The following is a 19,210-nucleotide window of genomic DNA, read 5'->3' as shown; positions in this document are numbered from 1 at the left end:
CACTGGACCAGCCTTCAAAGAAAACACCTACTCTGTTCATGATTCTTGCTATCAAATTTTATAAGCTTTTGGGCAGATGAAATGTAATATCAAAATAGCTCAGAGAGAGCCTTGGTAACATTTAAGATATTGAACATGCTGCATCTGGTAACTGGAAAATTTAATGATCTCCTGCTGTTTTGGTAATTGGATAAGTAAATACATCAGAATAAATCACACAGGCAAGTCTTTTGTATGTCGTTAGGGACTCAACTCTTTTAACTCCTGTTCAAAGCTCTGGCTCTTGGGCGGTGTTTGTGTGCAGAGGTATGCATGCACCCGCTCGCTGTCTTTGGGTATTAAAATACATTCAGAACGCTCACTTTCTCCCTAGCTACTCTGCCTAAAGAGCATATCTAGCATGCCACTCCCGGTCTTTCTGAAGCCTTGGAGAAAGGTTTCGTTTCAGAAAACAATCAAGGCCTTTATGATCTACCTCCAAACTGACTTTCCAGCCATGTCCTCCATCATAGGCCTGCTAGGAATCCCTGGGTGGTGCAAATGGTTAAGGTGCTTGACTCCTAACGAAAAGGTTGGAGGTTCAAGTCCACCCAGAGACACCTTGGAAAAAAAAGCCTGGGGAGCTACTTCCCAAAAATCAACCATTGAAAACCTGTGGAGCATGGTTCTACTCTGACACACATGGGGTTGCCATGAGTCGGAATTGACTTGATGGCGACTGGTTTGGGTTTGTTTTTGTTTTTATGTGCCTTACCAGAAACAGAGGAGCCCTGGTGGAGCAGTCATTAAGCACTTGACTGCTAACTGAAAGATCGTGGTTTGAACCCACCAGCTACTCCACAGGAAAAAACTGTAGCAGTCTGCTTCCATAAAGATTTGCAGCCTTGGAAACCGTATGGGGCAGTTCTACTCTGTCCTATAGAGTTGCTTTGGATTGGAATTGATTCAACGGCGTTGGGCTTGGGTCCCAGAAACATGTTGTGCACGTTGATATCACCATTTATGCTGTTTCTTCAACTCACAGTGTTTTCCCCATTCTTCACCTGTCAACATTTCTGTTATCCAAGGCCCAGGTCAAATGCCACCTCTTCTCCTGAGGTCTTCTTTCATATCCTCAGGCAATTATAGTTCTATAAATTCAGAATTATAGAACAGGAGGAAACTTTAAAGATCATCTAATCTAGATCAACCCCACCACCAACCATTTACAAATTGGGAAAAGGAGGTCCAAATCAAAAGGGGACTACCCTATTGTAGTAACAAAAAGCTAAACCTGTGGCCGTCGAGTCAATTCCAACTCATAGTGACCCTATGGACAGGGTAGAATAGCCCCATAGAGTTTCCGAGGAGCGCCAAGTAGATTCAAACTGCTGACCTTTTGGTTAGCAGCCATAGCTCTTAACCACTATACCACCAGGGTTTAGGAATCATTTAAAATTTTTAAGTAGCAGAGAGACACAATGAGATGTTTTTGCCAACTTTCTCTTGAGTGGCAGCGTGAAGGATAATAGATCCAGAGGTAAATGGTCTATTGAAAACCTGTTAGGTGCTGGGTAATGTCACTAGCTTACACATGAGAAATTTGAGTTTTAGGGAAGTTAAATGACTTGCTCAAGAGCATACATGTAAAGCCAGGATTTAAAACCTGACCGTACTTTTTCTTACCACCTCTCTAATTAGCACTTAATCCATGCCTAGTGGGGAAAATCTGGGACAAACAATAATGGAGTTTTCTCAGAAGGCTTTTAAGCTGAGTTATTAACAGTTCTGAACCTAACCAGTCCGCAGGTATTTCTCCTTTCACTTGTCCCTTAATGCGCTGTTCCAAATGCAATGGTTAATATTATGGACCAATCTTTTAGTCAGAGGCATCCAAGGGAACTTAATACAAGGGCCTGGCTGCCTTCTATGATATCAGCTTCCAACAGTGAGGCATGTCCCATAGATCAGTACTTCCCAGCCTTTTTCAAATCACCCCACACATTGAAAATGATGGTTGTGTGCCTTATTTAACTGTACTAGGTTGTTCAGAGTCAGAGGCAACCCACCTCTGAGGATCCTGGCTGCACAAAGCCCTACCTAGCTCCTACAGGATGAGGAGACCAGCATCTCAGCACAGCTATAACCTAGTACTAGATTTCTCTTGTCACACTACAGAATCCTTATTAATGAATTTGCCTGTTTATGCTTTCAGGAACAGTGAGTTTGCAAGATGCTCTGTAAAGTAGAAATTCCTTTTATTGATGTGAAATCCATGTCTCCCAGATCCCAAAAGGGCCCAGTCTTGGGAACTAGTTTCCCAGAATGGGGAAACATGCCAGTTCCCATTCCTTTTACATTTTTGTTTTTTGTTTGTTTGTGCTCTTTATTCTTTTTATGCTTCTTATGCTCATTCTGCATACTTGGACCTTCCCCCGTTTCTAAAGAGGCTTTCCCCTCCCCACCCCACTCCTGACAGACACCCCTCTACTCTCTCTAGGGCCTTCCCCACTAACATTGTTGTTTCATAGTATAGTAACCAAAGCCACCATCAGGGATACCAATGTGGCTACACTATGTTCTGTGCAAGGAGAGGGTCACATCTTTTTGTTTGGTATTCAGGGTCTCCCCGACAGTGTGCCAAGGTTGAGGCCATTTTGACATTAGTAACACTTTAGGTTTGGTGTCCTCATTAAACAGCCAGTTTAAAGGCACAGGCTGGAAGCGAAGAATCCAGGTTTGGTCCCAGTTCTGCCATGAATGCTGAGTAACCTCGATTAAGTTCTTCCTGCTCATTGGGCTTTTCTGTCTCCATCTGTGACAGACAAACCCTCTAACGACCCCTCCAACTCCAACAGTCACTAGGTCTGTGATAATTGAGGAGCTGTCGTTGTTGTTAGGTGCTGTCAAGTCGGTTCCGACTCATAGTGACCCTATGCACAACAGAACAAAATACTGCCTGGTCCTGAGCCATCCTTACAATTGTTGTTATGCTTGAGCTCATTGTTGCAGCCACTGTGTCAATCCACCTCATTGAGGATCTTCCTCTTTCCCGAGGAGCTAGATGAGTGAAATTTGCCCAAATGCCTGAGGTGGTAAAATACTCTGCTGTAGGGATTTTTTTTTTTTTTTTTTTTATAGGTGCTTCAGTTGCATGAAAGGAACAGTCCTTCCAAGTAAGGGTCTTAAAATAAATAGAATCTAGTGTGGTGATTAAGAACACAGACTTTGGAACCAAAATCAGTTTTAAATCCTTACTCTGCCGCTTCCTGCCTGTGTGATCTTAAGGAATTTATATAATCACTCTGAACCTCTCTTCTTCATTTCTAAAATGAAGATAACAGTACCTCCCTCATAGAGTTGTTGTAGCACTTAGGAGTTAGCACCTAATATGTTCCCAATAAAAGGTAACTCTTGTTATCATTATTACAATGTGACTGAACAAAGAATAAACAGGGCAACCTGCAAGACACAATTTCCATCCCTATGTCACCTTGGTCTTCCCTCCCTTTGTTCTTCCTTTAGCTTTTCTCTCATTCTCCCTTCTTCCATATAAAAAAAGTCTTTGAGAAAAGAAAATGTACTATAGACACTAAGCTTTACAGCTACAGAAGCCTACCCAACCCTACTCCCTAGCACCCCGGTTGTTCCATCACAGTTCAGTAATGGAAAGAGAAGCACCTGTCACTGTTTTCTAGAAACCCTCACCCCAGTGCCACTTCTTTCCTGTGATCCAGTGAGACAGACTGGCCCTGCAGCAGCACAGGAAGATGGGGTAGAGATAGACCATAGAATAGCTGGCAGCAGGAGGAGCAGGGATCCCGTGGTGGGACCCTTCAAATTGGCAGATCTTTTAGGGGTTGTGTTTACCACCTACAACAAAGGGAGAGGAGAAGTAGTAGGAGCTACAGCTGACATTGTTGTAGTTGTTTCTTTATTATCACTATTATTAATCCATTTGTTTGCAAAGGACTTTGCAGTTATTGAAGCCTTTTCACATCTTTTTTACATTAGCACATGACCAGCAAAATTCCACATCAGCAGATCAGTTCTTAGGTTCACTCTCTGGTATTTTTTGGGTGTAACTGCCCTCTTTAGGGATTCCCAATTCATCAAAAGATGTTTAAAGAAAATGGACGATCAGGGCCACAATAGATGGATCCTGTTAGACAGGAGAAAAACACAGAATAGAACTCAAATTCTTAAAAAGTCCAGACTTACTGGGCCAGTTGAGACTAGAGGACTCCCTGAGACTGTTGCCCTGAGATACTCTTTAAACCTTGAGTTGAAAAAAATCCCCTCAGATCACCTTGTAGGGAAATAACAGATTGGCACAAAAAATAAAGAATATTACCTGCGAGTATGGTGCTCCATTAAAAAACCATTTATATGAGACTGAAAGGTCAACAATTACTCTAAAGCAAAGATGAGACGATAAGGGGGGCAGGGAAACTAGAGAACTGGAAATGGAACAACCAGAACGCAATTAAAGAGAATGTTGACACATTGTGAAAAATGTGACTAATGTCACTGAACAATTTGTGTAGAAATTGTCCAATAGGATCCTAATTTGCTGTGTGAACTTCCACCAAAAACACAATCAAATATTTTTCAAAAAGAAAGAAAATGGATAGTTAGCCTTTGAGACCCAGTTGACCCTAACAAAAGACAGTGTGGGTTCCCGTGGAGAAAAGCAAAACCCATGCCACAAAGGAAACCCTGGTGGTGTAGTGGCTAAGTGCTATAGCTGCTAACCAAGAGGCTGGCAGTTCAAATCCACCAGGTGCTCTTTGGAAACTTTATGGGGCAGTTCTACTCTGTCCTATAGGGTCGCTATGAGTCAAAATCGACTTGACGGCATTGGGTTTGGTTTTTGGTTTTTGGTCATGCCACAGAAGGGACAAGAGCCATGACACAGCTGCAAAACATTTGCTTTATGCCAAAGGGAAAAGCTAATGAATCGTGTTAACTGTCCTGTGTTTTAGAAGTTGGATCAGATATTGAGAGGCAACCAAGGGCAGTGCCTTAGAAGCAGGTCAGAAGCTCACAAATCTGGGTTCAAATTCTGTCTTTATCTTTCCTAGCTTTGTAATCTCGGGCAAGTCCTTTAACTTACTTTGGCCTCAGAAATTCATTTATAAAATTGGAATAGGACTGTTATGACCATTTAATTAGATGATATATAGAATAACTAGCATAGTGCATTAAAAAAAAAAAATTTTTTTTTTTTTTTTTAGCATTTAGAAAATAACAAATACGTGGTAACGTTTTGTGGCAGTGAAGTTAATGACGCAGTTTGTTAAACTGCTAATGTTTAATGTGTATGTTTTTCTAATAGTTTACTCATAAGCATACCAAAACATTAGCTGTTCTCCCAAGTTCCAAGTAAATGCTAATTTTGAACAAAACTAAAAGCAAACACATGTGAGCTTCACTGTAATCTGGGAACTCACATACACAACCCTTGTGCTGTCTCATAGAGTAGAAAGAGCTCAGGATTTGAGTGAAAAGACCTGAGTTCATCTTTGAGCTCCATGAATTTCTAGATGTATGGCCTGGTGTAAGTAACATCCCTGTTTGAGCTTTAGTATTCTCATCTGTAACAATGAGGATGAGTGAGTCCAGTCTCTTAGGATAGCTGTGAGGTATAGATAATATATGTGAAAGTGTGCTGAGGGCTTTAAATAATAGTCACTATTATTATGTACTCATTCTTCAGAGGGAAGTTTATTAGCACGTTTATTTTGTGTTCAAATAACTTGGGTTTAAAGAAACATGCATTTAAGAATAAGCTTTGTTGTGGCTTTATGTTACAGATGGGAAATGTATTTTGAAATTGATTTATATCCTGCCTGGGTAATTCTCTTACCTCCTATCAAGGCCAAACAAACTTTGGGAGGAAAAGGGCTACTATGACTCTTGTATCAAGTTACTTCAAATCATCATTTTTTAAGCACCTGCTTAGTTATATAGGGGCCATTAAATATAACACCTTTTCACTTAACTAGTTCAAGACCAGTTAAAAGACATAAGACCAGTTGAAAAATGGACATAGGACTCAGATGGGAGAACATTTATCACCTTTGTTATTGAAAAAGTTGATCGGAGATTGTGGTTTGGGATCTGCAACCAAGGGCCTTGCTGATAAACTCTTTGCCCCTAAATCAGACAGTATTGTCCCCTCAGTCACTGGCACAGCTGGACACTGTAGACCCCTTGTACGTTGTAACAGTTGAGCAGTATGGCTGCAAAAGAGGGAAAAGAGTTCAGGGCTGAACTCATTCTTTTTCCAAACTCATCAAGCAGATAAGTCTCCTCTTATCTGTGTGAGGGGTAGGGGAACATCCAGGAGTGTTAATATAGCTGAAGTCCCTCCATGTGAAAGCATAAGTGTGAAATAAATGTTCACCCCAACAGGGGCTATAAGCTTTATCTTACTGAATCCTCATAACAACTCTGAGAGGCCAAAAAAAAAAAGTATCAACTTTATAAACAATGACCCAGAAAGTGAAGTAACTTGCCTATGGTTATCAGATAGCTAGGAAGTTATAGTGATTGGAATCCAACCTTAGCTTTCCCTCCTTAGATCACACTTTAACCATTCTAACCATTGCTGGGCTCAAACCATACTGGTGACATCTTCTACTAAGATATAAGGAAGGCTCTCTGATAGCTTTTTTAATCCCTACAACAACCTTTTCACCTAGTGTAAAGGAAACTGTGTGATTTGGCTAAGAACTCGGGTAAGTTATACCCAAGTGTTTTCTATTTTTAAAGCCCAACCACAGTCCAGTTGACTCCATTAAATCACTAACCCCCGCATTTTCACAAATGCAAAAATTAAAGCTTAGAGAAGAAAAGTGACTTGTCCAAAGTGGCACCACTAGAGCCAAGACCAGGACCCATACATTCTGGTCCCTTACATCCTGACAGTTTTAGATACTATACAGCCTTGGTAGAACAGTACAGAGGAGGGAGAGCTGTTGAGGGCTCAAAGGTGAGGGAGGGCTCTCAGAAGACGGTGGTCCGTAACTAAAGGGGTGGATTTCCTTATGCTTAGGGAATCTCACTGCAGTGTATATGTGCAGTCTGTCTGTCTGATGCACAGGATGAAACCTGGTTGTCTTTCACGTCACTGTGAAGGAGGGGGCAGAGGGCAGGGGACAAGGAGGGGCATGGGTGAGTTCCTGGTGTCTGCACCTCTATGTGGCCTAGAACAAGCTTGTAAATGTTGTACCATTGTGGAGGAGAGTTGTTCCTAGGGGTCAGGCTCCCTCTGCTCACATTGGTGCCAGCACACAGTGGTGATTGCTGGTCCTCAGAGGGCAGCAGACAAATCCTAGAACAAATTTGAAGATGCTGGAACTTGCCGAAATACAAATTTTACTCTAAAAGCAAGAATACATTTTGAGAAATATTTGATGGTTTGTTTTCCAATTCCATTCACTGATCCTGAGGGCTGTAGTTAATGGGGTGAGAGAGAACCCTGTTAGGGCACTTGTAAGGGGTGGAAGAGAAACAATGTAGAAACTGGAGTCAGAAGGCCTGGGTTCTGGTTCTAGTCCTGCCTCTACCTGTGCGATCATAGACAAGCCCAATCTCAGGGTCTCATTTTGTAATCTATGGAGTGGAACGTGAATTTCCAGTACACCTGCAGTACATTTCCCCCCCAAGCTCTTAAAATACATTCTGAACCTAAAAACAATCCAATCCAGTATTTTTCTCTAAATGTAAAAATATTAGATCCAGACTTTCCTTTCTTCAATTTTAAAATAAAGTCATTACCTCAGCAAAATTAAATAAAATGAAATGGTCTGATAATAATACCAACCCCCCATGATTGTAAGTTCATGTTTATGTACATATCTTGCAAACCGTAAACTATAAAGTACTATGCAAATGTTACTGTGACTATTATTTTTATTACTACACAGTCCTATCCTCAAATAACTCCGAGCCTAGTAGTAGTATTATATTTATGCTCAGATACAAAGAAAAGTGAGAGGCAGGATGGTGTGGCCAGAAAGACCCCCAAACAGGACTTAGGAACTCTGGGGTAGAATACTGCATCTGCCACTACCAGCCGTGTGACTGGGCCAAGTCACTTGACCTTTCTGAGCCTCAGGTTGCCTGCCTACCTGTGAAATAAAGAGGTTAGACTTTGGCATTTAAGGAGTTTTCCCACCCTAATATTCTGGGACTCCTTCAGTATGGATAAGAACCTTCCACATGGATTCACATTTTTCTCAGTAGCAATGTTGATTGCTTTTTAGAAAAGGAACTGAGGCTCAGCGAAATAAAAGATATACGACATGTAAAGAAGATGAAAGTGCTGAGAAATTTGACTCAGAAAAGAATAACTATTTGGCAGAGAGCATGTCCCCTCTTTGCTAACATAAACATGTTTCACAAAGTCAATTTGCTAAAATGTTAATTTGATGAGAAAATATTCGGGTTTCCCAAGTACAATGAAGAAAATGTCAAGATGGTTTACTTTACTTTTCTAACTATAGACAAAGTGAAGCCATACCTCATATCTGAAAATGCCCCTCCTCCCTCAAAGAGTCCCAAAGGGTAGGTTTCTTTGTTGATGTAGAGAGTCAATAATTCAGTAAAGTCCCAAGTAAATGGCAGAACACAAGCTCAGATTGGGTTTTTGTATTCGTATTTTATAAACATTTCAGGATTTTTTCTTCACCCTTGATCTTTTGCCATTCTTAAAATGAAGATCTTGGAAACTTGGTTAGAAACATGTCAGCGTCACTTAATCCAACCTCTTTCTCTGTGTGGCTGCCACCCTCAGCAACACGTCTGGCAGTACGGTCTGGTAGTTAAAGACATGCATTCCAAAGATAGATTGCCTTGATTCAGATCTTTGCTCTACCCTTAATAGCTTTAAGACTTTTTTTCTCCATGACTTAATTTCCTCTTCTGTAAAATGGTGATAATAATTGTATCTATGGCAGATAACCTACCTCAGAAGATTACTGTGAAGATTAACTTATTTTATAAGTTTAAAAGCATATAATATGCCTGGTACAAAGTAAATGTTCAATAAGTGTTCGCTGTTACTGTGATCATCATCATCTGTAAAAAAGCCCCTATTTGAATACTTCTAGGGACAGTAAAAGGTCCTTAGTTGGTGTCAACAGTTTGCCTTCAACTGCTAACCTAAAAGTTGGCAGTTCAAACCCACCCAGTGGTACTGAAGAAGACAGGCCTAGAGATTAAGATTACAGCCAGGAAAACTCTATGGAACAGTTTTACTATGCGATACGTGGGGTCGCCATGAGTCAGAATCAACTTCATAGCAACAACAACAGGACAGTGGAGAGTTCACTCATCCTCTCCCTTACCCACCCCTCCATTTCTCCAAGGCAGCCTGTTGTCATGTTGGCCAATAGCATACTGGTTATTATGAGGTTTGGAGTCAGACAGACCTGACTTGAAACTTTGTTCTATCTGCAACCTTGGGTAAGATAACCCATGGTTTCTTCGTCTGCAAAACAGCAATAATAATGCCTACTTCACTGGGCTGTTGGAAGGACTAGTTAAAAAAAAAAAAGTTAAGGTACTATTTATAAAGTGCTTAGCATGGTTTCAGCTACATGGTAGACCTTCAGTAAATGATAGTTGCTGCTATGATGATGATAAAGAATAAGAAGATAAAGAACAAAAGGAGGAAGAGGAGAGGTAAAAGAAAAAGAAGCAGTAAGTAGTAGCCATACCCACAGCTGCTGCTGTCTGTTAAAAAAGTTCTTCCTGGCCAGCCAAGTTCTTCTTCCCTGCAATTTTATCTCACCAGTTCTAGCACTACCTACTGGAGCTACATAGAACACATCTGCTCAGTCTTCCACCTCAGCCCTTCAGATGATCAAAGAGGGCTGACACAGCCCCCTCCCTGCACCTAGAGCAGCATTACCACCCCTACTTTCAAGTGTCCTCTCTTTCTGGTAGTCATCTTCCATTCTTCAGCTGTTGCTCAGTGTCTTAGTTCCCTACTGCTGCTGTAACAGAAATACCACAAGTGGGTGGCTTTAAAGAACAGGAATTTATTTTCTCACAGTTTGGGAAGCTGGAAGCCCAAATTCAGGGCATGGGCTCTAGGGAGAGGCTCTCTCTCTGGGGGGAGATCCTTGTCTCTTTCAGCTTCTATAGCCCTGGTGTTCCTCAGTTCCTTGGCAATCTTCATATCTCATAAATGATTAGGTTTAAGACACACCTGACACTGATAATGTCCTCATTAACATAACAAAGAAAGGCCTATTCCCAAACAGGATTACATCCACAAGTATAGGGGTTAGAATTCCAACACATATTTTCAGGAGGCATACTTTATATCACTTAGAGAACATGATTTTTAGGCTTCTCCCTACCAGGAGGCCTTTCCTGGCATGCTCCAAGTCATTCCTGAATAGAGCCCAGAGCACTGCAGGATAGTTTTACAGTATGGCCACCATCGTGGTAAGGAGGGCATGGTGTCCTGCATCCCTCAGGGTCCCCCAACAGTCTCTGTCCAAGCCAGGCAGTTGAGAATGGATTGTCCTTGTTCACTTTGAAATTCCTGTCTGAAATGATGTTCAAAGAAAAAAAAAATTGCTTGTGATCTAGGGCACCAGAGGGAACAGCTCCAGCAGAGACATGTTTGTTTTGAAGCAGTCCGTTAAGTTATAGAAAGGGGTCCTAGTATCAAGGCATTGTCCAGTAAGGGAAAGGGGAGCATTCTTGCTGGGCAGTGAGGTGGAAACAAGAAAGATAGTCTGATGCAGACCTGGGTTCCAGGACCTCAGGGAAAGGGTTTCAGCTTTGAAGTTGGACAGACCAGGACCCCTACCAAAGGCAATGCACCAACCAGTAATGGCTGCCACCTACTGAGTACTTACTGCCTCAGGCACTGTACCAGGGTCTTCACCAACATTATTCCATTTAACCATCACGGCAACCCATAAAAGAGAAATTATGATTATTCCCATCTTACGGGTGGGAAAACTGAGGTTCTCAAGATATATCATTTCTTTAAGGTTGTATAGGTAGTGAATGACAGAGCTGGGATTTGAATCTAGGTTTGCTTTACTCTTTTTAACCATTATGCTGTATAGATAGACCCTTGTTAACCATGTGGCCTTAATAAAGTGACTAAACCACTTTGAGCCTCAGTTTTCTCATCTCCACCTACCTGGCATGGTTGTTGTGGGGGATTACAGGAGACACCATATTTAAAGTGCCTGGTATGTAGTAGGAAACCCTGGTGGCATAGTGTTTAAGAGCTACAGCTGCTAACCAAAGGGTCTGCACTTTGAATCCACCAGGTGTTCTTGGAAACTCTATGGGGTAGTTCTACCTTGTCCTATAGGGTCGCTATGAGTCAGAATCAAATTGACCGCAAGGGTTTTAGTTTTGGGGGGATGGGGGTGTGTAATATGTACTCAGGAAATTTTAATTTCCTCCTTCCCAAGTTGCAGGTCTCCTGCTTAAAGTGAGTGGGCAAACCACTTTATTTTTCTTGGACACAGTTTTCTCATGTGAAAACTGGGTGTGGTCTTATGAACCTTATAATCTTGCACGTTTGCAGCCCCAGCAGGGTGGAAGTGAGTCCCAGTGCTCCAGGCTCCCAGCCTTTTTGGTTCCTAGCATGTCTTCTTGCCGGTACTCACAGGTCTGGCACTAAGGTTTCATTTTTACCGGCAACATCATATTTACAAACCACAAATAACAAAGTAGAAGATGGTGAAAGAGTCCTGGCATGTTACTTAAGAAGAACAATAACGGAAGCAGCTGGACAGAAAATACCAGTGAGTCAGAAGGAGAGGCAGTGTAGTTGTTTGTTGACAGAGCCAGTGCAGTATTGTCCGTTAATTGGGGAAATAGGTAAACATTTGGCAGCAGCTTACCCCCCAGTGCATTGGAAGACAGACAGTAGGCTGAGCCCTCCCCACCGCCTTGCCTGCCCATCTGCCCATAGCCCAAGAGATACCAGTAGAGCAGGCTTCACTCTGGGTTCCTTATAAGCAGAGGGGATTCTGGAGGTGGATATGTCTCCTTAATGACCCTCCTGGGCATACCTGGTTTCCAGCTGGATACAGTCAGAGGATAGTGTTCCTCCCTCAGCTCACCAGCCTGCCTATGACACTCAGCCTCCTAGGCCTTGGACCCCAGGGGCCTCCTCAGCTAGAAGACAGCAGAGCTGTCTCATTAGGTGTGGCTTGAGTTGAGCAGAGGACAAGATTACCTGCCTGAGGTGCTGATCTCCTACATGTAGCAGAGCAGCAACCTTAGGCCCAACTGGAGGTCCCCTGGGTCCCCATCACACACACTCAGAGCTGCCCATTTGTCTGTGTCCATCCGTCCTTACAGTCACTCACACACATGGCAGCCATCATTGAATACCCCCTCTGTGCCCGACACTGTGCTAATTATATCTATTTTCTCATTGAATTCTCACATCAGTCCCACAAGGTTGATAGTAACTCCAAAGCCACAAAGCTAATAGCCTACACAGCTTTAAACCAGAGTATTTCTGGTTCCAGAGCCCGAGTCCTTTCCACTAAACTAGTATTTCTCAATTTCTTTAATTTCATAACCCCTCAGATTCAGAAAACCATCCCTGCCCCTGGCCTACAAGACAGCATAAGTCTAATTTAGGATTCCTGTATGTTAGCATAGCCCATTAAGCCAAGATTTTTGTCTAGCTTTATTCTCAATAGTTCATATTATAAAACAATGATTTTTTTTTTATTTCTACATATACAAAATTGTGTTATGACATTGATTCATATTTTTTCAAACTAAATATTGTCTCCAACAAGGAGATTGTGATATGCTTCCCAAGGGAGTCTTCTTTCCATCCCTCAGTGGGGGACATATTATCTTTGGGCATGGTGGAGTGGGTATTCTACAGTTGCCTATATGTAGACTTAGCAGGAAGATCAGCCCCAAAACTTCATTCTTATCTCACTGCTGTGGGTTGAATTGTGTCCTCCAAAAAGATATGTTGAAGTCTTAACTCTCAGTACCTGTGAATGTAACCTTATTTAGAAAATAGGGTCTTTGCAGATGTGATCAAGTCAAGATGAGATTATTAATAAGGGTGGGGCTAATCTAATATGATGGTGTCGTGGTAAGAGGAGACACAGACACACAGGGAGAACACCATGTGATGTCAGATGTAGAGACTGGAGTGGTATGTCTATATGCCAAGGAACACCAAGGAGTGCCAGCAAAAACACCAGAAGCTAAGAGAAACAGATTCTCCCTTAGAGCCTTCAGAGAGAGCATGGCACTGCCAACACCTTGATTTTGAACTTTCACCCTCCAGAACTGCGAGACAGTTTCTGTTGTTTGAAGCCACCCAGTTTAAGATACTTTTTTATGGCAGCCCTAGGAAGCTAATACACTCACCAAGCAGAAAAGGTCCTCCCTGCCAACAGAGCCTAACCAGGCAGAGGTCCCCAAGAATGCTAGTCAGTTGTTTAACCAGTGCCCTTTCCTTGGAGCCCTCTGTTCTGCAGGCCAGGCTGAGCTGTGCAGGAGGCCTGGTTCCTCCGTTAAACTCTGAGACATAACCTCTTTGAGCCCTGGTTTCCTCAGTCGAAAAAAAAAAAAAACAAAATAACAACATCTGCATCACGGGGTTATATTGAAGACCAAATAAGGTAATAGATCAGAAAATGCTCATGCCAGTGCAGAGTGGGCTCAAAGTCAGTGTACATGGGTAGAATCTGAATACCATGTGGAGAGAACAGCACTTGTTCTAATCTTTTAAATCTATGTTTTCTTTCTTCCTAGGTAACCCAGCTGGATCCAAATAAATCATTATTGGAGGTAAAGTTATTCCCTCAAGAAACCCTTTTCCTTGAAGCAAAAGAGTAAACACGGCCCAGCGGTGGAACCAGCCACTCCTTGACAAGTCACAGTCCTGCGTCAAGAGAAGGGCTCCTCGCCAACCCACCCACACGCTCCTCTCACTCAATCTGATGTCACACTTCTGCCTCTTGCAAGATTGCTGGAAAAAAAAGTAATAATAAACATAGCTACTTAAAATTTCCCATCCATGAGTATATGTTTTCAACCCTCATTACACAGGCAGAGAATTATGACTCTGCCACCCTCCCCAGCCCCTTCACCCCATTCAGTGACTAATGCACTGTTCAAGTGTGAGTCATCAACAAGTAGAACTTCTACCTCTCCCGTGTCCATCTTCTCCCCACAGTGTCTAGGACAGCTCTGTCTGTTCTGTGACACCAGGATGCTATGTATTTGATGTGTCTCACTGAGCTCACACACCTCTGCCTTTTTATTTTCCTGACTGGATTTTTACTTTGTCACCTAATTTTAAGAGGCAGGGGAAAAAAGTCAAATGGGACATTCTCAGCATGGAGATTAACCATTGTTGTAGGAGAAAAAGCATTATCATTTTTGTTGGTACCTCCTGACTTCTTTGCTAAGATGTAAGACTTCAATTTGAGGACTGCATTTGACATACATGCAAGACGGTTTTTTACTGCTGCTGCCTTGGGTCTCTAGGTTCCGTCTAGAAGGTATTTGCTGTTCCATTGCAGCGGCAAACTGCTCAAGCGCACAATGTGAATGTTGAGATGGTGCGAAGAGAGGACCAGTACCAAGACTTCGGTATCTGGCCCAGCTGCAGGAAGCTGCTGTTAGTTTTGCATTTTGGCAGTTAAAACCTCACGGATCCCAGCTCCCAAGTAGCGGGTCCATCAGTGTGCACCGAACACAATTCTCTTCTGCTTTTCTCTCCCTCTACTCCATCACACTTTTGGACCTTGTCACTTGATGGTTTAAGCACCATGTCTGTCACCAAAATCTGATCAGCTGCCCCATGGACTCTGAGCACAGCTATAATAGGGGACTGGCTCTGTTGTTTCACTCTTTCAATGTTTTAATATTAGATATTAGGTTCCTATCTCAAATAAAAAGGTCTCAGTCTGTGGCTGAAAATTCAGATTTTATATATTTAAGAGAACAAACTTGGGGGGCTCAGCTTAGAAGACATGTGTTGCCTGAACCTACTTATAATTTGGGGTTTGATTTGGTAAATGTGGGTTTTTGTTAATCTACAGGTTTGGGGGTGTGGAGTTCAGCTCATGGGAGCACTATTCTAACTCCACAGCCCATGATTTCTTTTCAGTCTTGGAATGTTTCTCCGTATCTGTTTTTGTGTCACTGTGGTCTTTATCCTAGGGGTTGAAATCCTGATTTTGACATTCTGTACTTACCCAAAAGAGAGTGTTGGTACTGGTTTTTTTACCCCAGCTCCAGCTAAGTGTTTCTCAGAAGACTCTAACCAAAGCTGGAGATATGCCTGGTCATTTTCCCTTTGCCCAGAAGTGGATGTTTGCCAGGAAAATTCCAACTTGTGTCTGTTCATTGATGCTCCAACCAGGGACCTCCCCTGAACACTTTCTGAAAACGGATGTGTTCCTAACAGACTAGTGCTAGTATGGTCTTCTCTGGCCCCAGGCTTCCCTCCAAAGAGGCTGAAAGAAAGGGAGACCCACAGTGGGGAGAGTTTAACCTGAGCACTTCCTCCCCAGCCCACTCCTCCCTAACCTAGTGGCTCCACAAGACAGTCATTTCCAGTGCTACAGATGCACTAGGTAGACCTTCTTCTGCAGCTACTGTGGCGAAGCTACAGCCCTGAATTCAGGCCATACTCAGGAGCAGCAGCAGGGGTATGGGTGGGAGTTTGCAGAAAGGGATTCTGAATTCATGTTCATGTTCAATCTGCTCCATCTGATTTGTGCTTGACTTCATCATGTCGTTCCCACTCACTCACCTTCACTTCTGTATCCGCACTACATACACTTTGAAACAAATTTCATCAAAGTTATTCAGTGTGGCTTGAATGTGTGTGAAGTTGGCACACCCTTTTTCAACTCTGTTCTGGAAGGTTCTTTTTTTTCTCAGTCTGGCCCACTCAGCCCAATAAAATCCTGTGATGAGGAGACATACTTCTAGGCTCCATTGCCGGGAAAGTCCTCAGCTGAGTGTCACTGTTCACGTATGACGTTCTGGCATATGAGCTCCAGAACAGGATGCCAAAGCAACTTTACAGCTTTTCATACAAGTACAACATTAAAATGATTTATATCCAATTAGGTTCCAGGAGAAACAAGTGACTTGCTATCAGCACAGAAATAGCAGTGTCCTTTGAAGTTCTTCCTTGGACTCGGGCTTTGCATCCCAGCCTCCAGATGCAATGAGTGAATCTGTCAGAATGTCTGATGTTCTTGTGACCGTCTGTATACAGTAAAGCTCCAGGGCCGCTTGTCATCCCCACATTCCAGTTCACTCCTTTGTGTTCTTGGACTTTCAGTTATATACTTGGAACATTACTTCAAAGGTTCAGGGAAGTATTGTCAATTTCCCATTGCCCCTCAGAAGGCATAGTTTTCCAGAACTGTCTGGTTTGGGATGTTGCCATGCCTTGGCTCCACTAGTTTTATGGGACACACAAGTGTTCATCACTGAATAGTAAGCATCCAAAATCTGAGTTGGAGAAGAGCATCTTTTATGGAATCCTTTTTTTTTTAATGTAGAAGAATAGGATTTAGGCTTTATGAATTTTCCCTTGTTGGTGATATAAGAAACAAAATAAGTTTGCAGTTACATTAAAATTGCTACCCCCGGAAGCTAGACATGCCGACTTCAGTGTGCTGGTCAGTGAGATGCGTTTTAAAGAGGTAGCAGAGCCCGGGAAGATTTCCCCCAGAGCATTGAAGTTTTTCGTTCGGATATGGGAGAGGGTCTTAATTTTCTCCATTAGCAGCATCGCTGATGGACACGCTTCCATTGCCCCTCCCAGCCCCACAACTACTCAGCCCTGGTGATTGGGACAAGGAGTCCTGTGCTCAGTCCAGGAGTAACTGGCACAGGGATTGCAGTTTATAATCTATGTAACACATTCACATGCATTATCTCATTTGATCCTTTTAAAAATTCCTTGGAGGGAAGGAGATCTTCATTCACACACAGAAACAAATTCCAGAAACTTCCAGTTTTTCTAGTTTGATTCTTGATTCTGCCACCTAGTAGTTGTGTGACCTTAAGATGAATAACCTCTCTTAACCTCAGTGTCCTGACAACACTTATACAGTACTTTTTCAATTCTCTATACCTTCCTCTCTCATCAGCACAGTCCACTGCTCCAAGTGAAGCAGGGCAGAGATGGTCATTCCATTTCTGCACTTGGTGCTCTGCGTGGGTGGTAGCTTTCCTGAAGTCATACAGCATGTCAGTAGAAGAGTCAAGACTCAAACTCCGGTCTCTGGTTTTCAGGTCGACTGCTCCTCTATATCTCATTCCATTGCCTTCTATATAGAATCTCTAAATTTCTTGTCCAAGAATGGATCTTGGAGTCCTCTAAAATGTATACAAAAATTTGAATGGGTTACTTTGCTGGGAGGGGAATTTATATTGATCAGATTCTCAGTAGAATCTACTGACCAGAAAATTTAAGAACCACCATTTGTATCATGCAGATATCAGATTACATAGGAGATAGAATCTGGTCCACACTGTCCATTCTTCTTTTTATCAAGCCATATATTTATCTAAAAGAAAGCTATAGACCTCAAAGATGGTAAGATGCAACGACTAGCCCTTCCTGGCCTTGGACGCCTCCCCTCCCCTGTTCATTAAGTACTTCTCCCTTGACTCATAATCTACTTTGGAAGATGACCCTTAACAACACCAACTTGTCAGCTCATCTCTGCTGCATTTGAAAGTTTGGTCTGAAAGGAATTATCAATAAAAGAATCTCCAGCCATCAGTCTATTAATTCTTACTTTGTACACAAACTATTAGGTATGGTTTTCAGTTTTGAGAGTTAGCATAATGTGTGGTTAAGAGCACAGCCTCTGGAGTCATATTGCTTGGGCCAAGCCCACTCCTCCATTTAGTAGCATTGTGCCCTTGAGAAGCCACTTCATCTTCCTGTGGGTCAGCTTTTTAGCAATAAAACATGGATAAGGTTTTGTGAAGATTAAATGAATTAATGTAAAGCAGTTAGGGCAACTTACCTGGTCTGTAAACTCATGTGATGAGCCCTGGTGGTACAATGGTTAAGCACTCAGCTGCTAACCGAAAGGTCGGCAGTTTGAACCGACCAGCAGTTCTACAGGAGAAAAAACCTAGCAGTCTGCTTCCATGAAGATTGTTGTTGTTAGGTGCCATCGAGTCATCTTTGACTTGTAGCAACCCCATGTACAACAGAACAAAACACTGCCCGGTCCTGCACCATCCTCACAAGAATTGCTTTGCTTAAGCCCATTGTTGTAGCCGCTGCGTCAGTCCATCTCATTGAGGGTCTTCCTCTTCATCACTGACCCTCTGCTTTACCAAGCATGATGTCGGTGAAGATTACAACCTAGGAAACCCTATGGAGCATTTCTACTCTGTCCTATAAGGTTGCTATGAGTTGGAATTGACTGAACAGCACACAACAACGAAATTCATATGAGATTATAATAGGAAAGGCAGCTGGGGTAATGACAGCAATGAGAAGTGGCAGTTTATGGAAAAGGACACAGAAAACATGAAAAGTAGACAAGAAATCCAAAAGCAGAGCTCTGGAGCACTTCAGGGAAGGGTCAAAGGGCCCTACACAAAGGGTCACTGCGTGACTGGTGTCCCTAAGGATGAGCCTGGGGCATCATGGGAAGGAGAAAGGAGGAGGGGGCCTTACTTGTTGAGCAATTAGAATGTGCCCAGTACTATGCTCAGAGCATTACATACATAACCTCACAACAACCCTGTGAGGTGGGTGATTTTTTTTTTTAATTGTTATTGTGCTTTAAGTGAAAGTTTACAAATCAAGTCAGTCTCTCACACAAAGACCCATGTACACCTTGCTTCTTGTTGTTGTTAGGTGCCGTCAAGTCGGTTCCGACTCATAGTAACCCTATGCACAACAGAACGAAACACTGCCCGGTCCTGAGCCATCCTTACAATCGTTGTTATGCCTCAGCTCATTGTTGCAGCCACTGTGTCAATCCACCTTGTTGAGGATCTTCCTCTTTTCCGCTGACCCTGAACTCTGCCAAGCATGATGTCCTTCTCCAGGGACTGATCCCTCCTGACAACATGTCCAAAGTATGTAAGACGCAGTCTCGCCATCCTTGCCTCTAAGGGGCATTCTGGCCGCACTTCGTCCAAGACAGATTTGTTTGTTCTTTTGGCAGGCCACGGTATATTCAATATTCTTCACCAA

The 19,210-nt window shown here is 42.6% G+C and overlaps 1 protein-coding gene across 2 annotated transcripts in view; it reads left to right on the top strand.

Moving 5' to 3' along the window:
* The window catches only part of FAF1 (Fas associated factor 1), a 602,340-nt gene extending 588,293 nt beyond the window's left edge, over window positions 1-14,047 (top strand). Inside the window, exon 19 of one of the 2 annotated variants that reach the window (XM_049875181.1) lies at window positions 13,765-14,047. In XM_049875181.1, the coding sequence (XP_049731138.1) occupies window positions 13,765-13,848 (84 nt within the window). In that variant the 3' untranslated portion in view covers window positions 13,849-14,047. The remainder of the gene's footprint in view (window positions 1-13,764) is intronic. The other variant, XM_049875180.1, reaches the window with a different exon arrangement.
* Window positions 14,048-19,210: the final 5,163 nt, after the last annotated feature.

This window comes from Elephas maximus, chromosome 3 (genome assembly GCF_024166365.1).
Source record: "Elephas maximus indicus isolate mEleMax1 chromosome 3, mEleMax1 primary haplotype, whole genome shotgun sequence".
Classification (NCBI taxonomy): domain Eukaryota; kingdom Metazoa; phylum Chordata; class Mammalia; order Proboscidea; family Elephantidae; genus Elephas; species Elephas maximus.
This window is presented reverse-complemented; position numbering and strand designations above follow the sequence as displayed.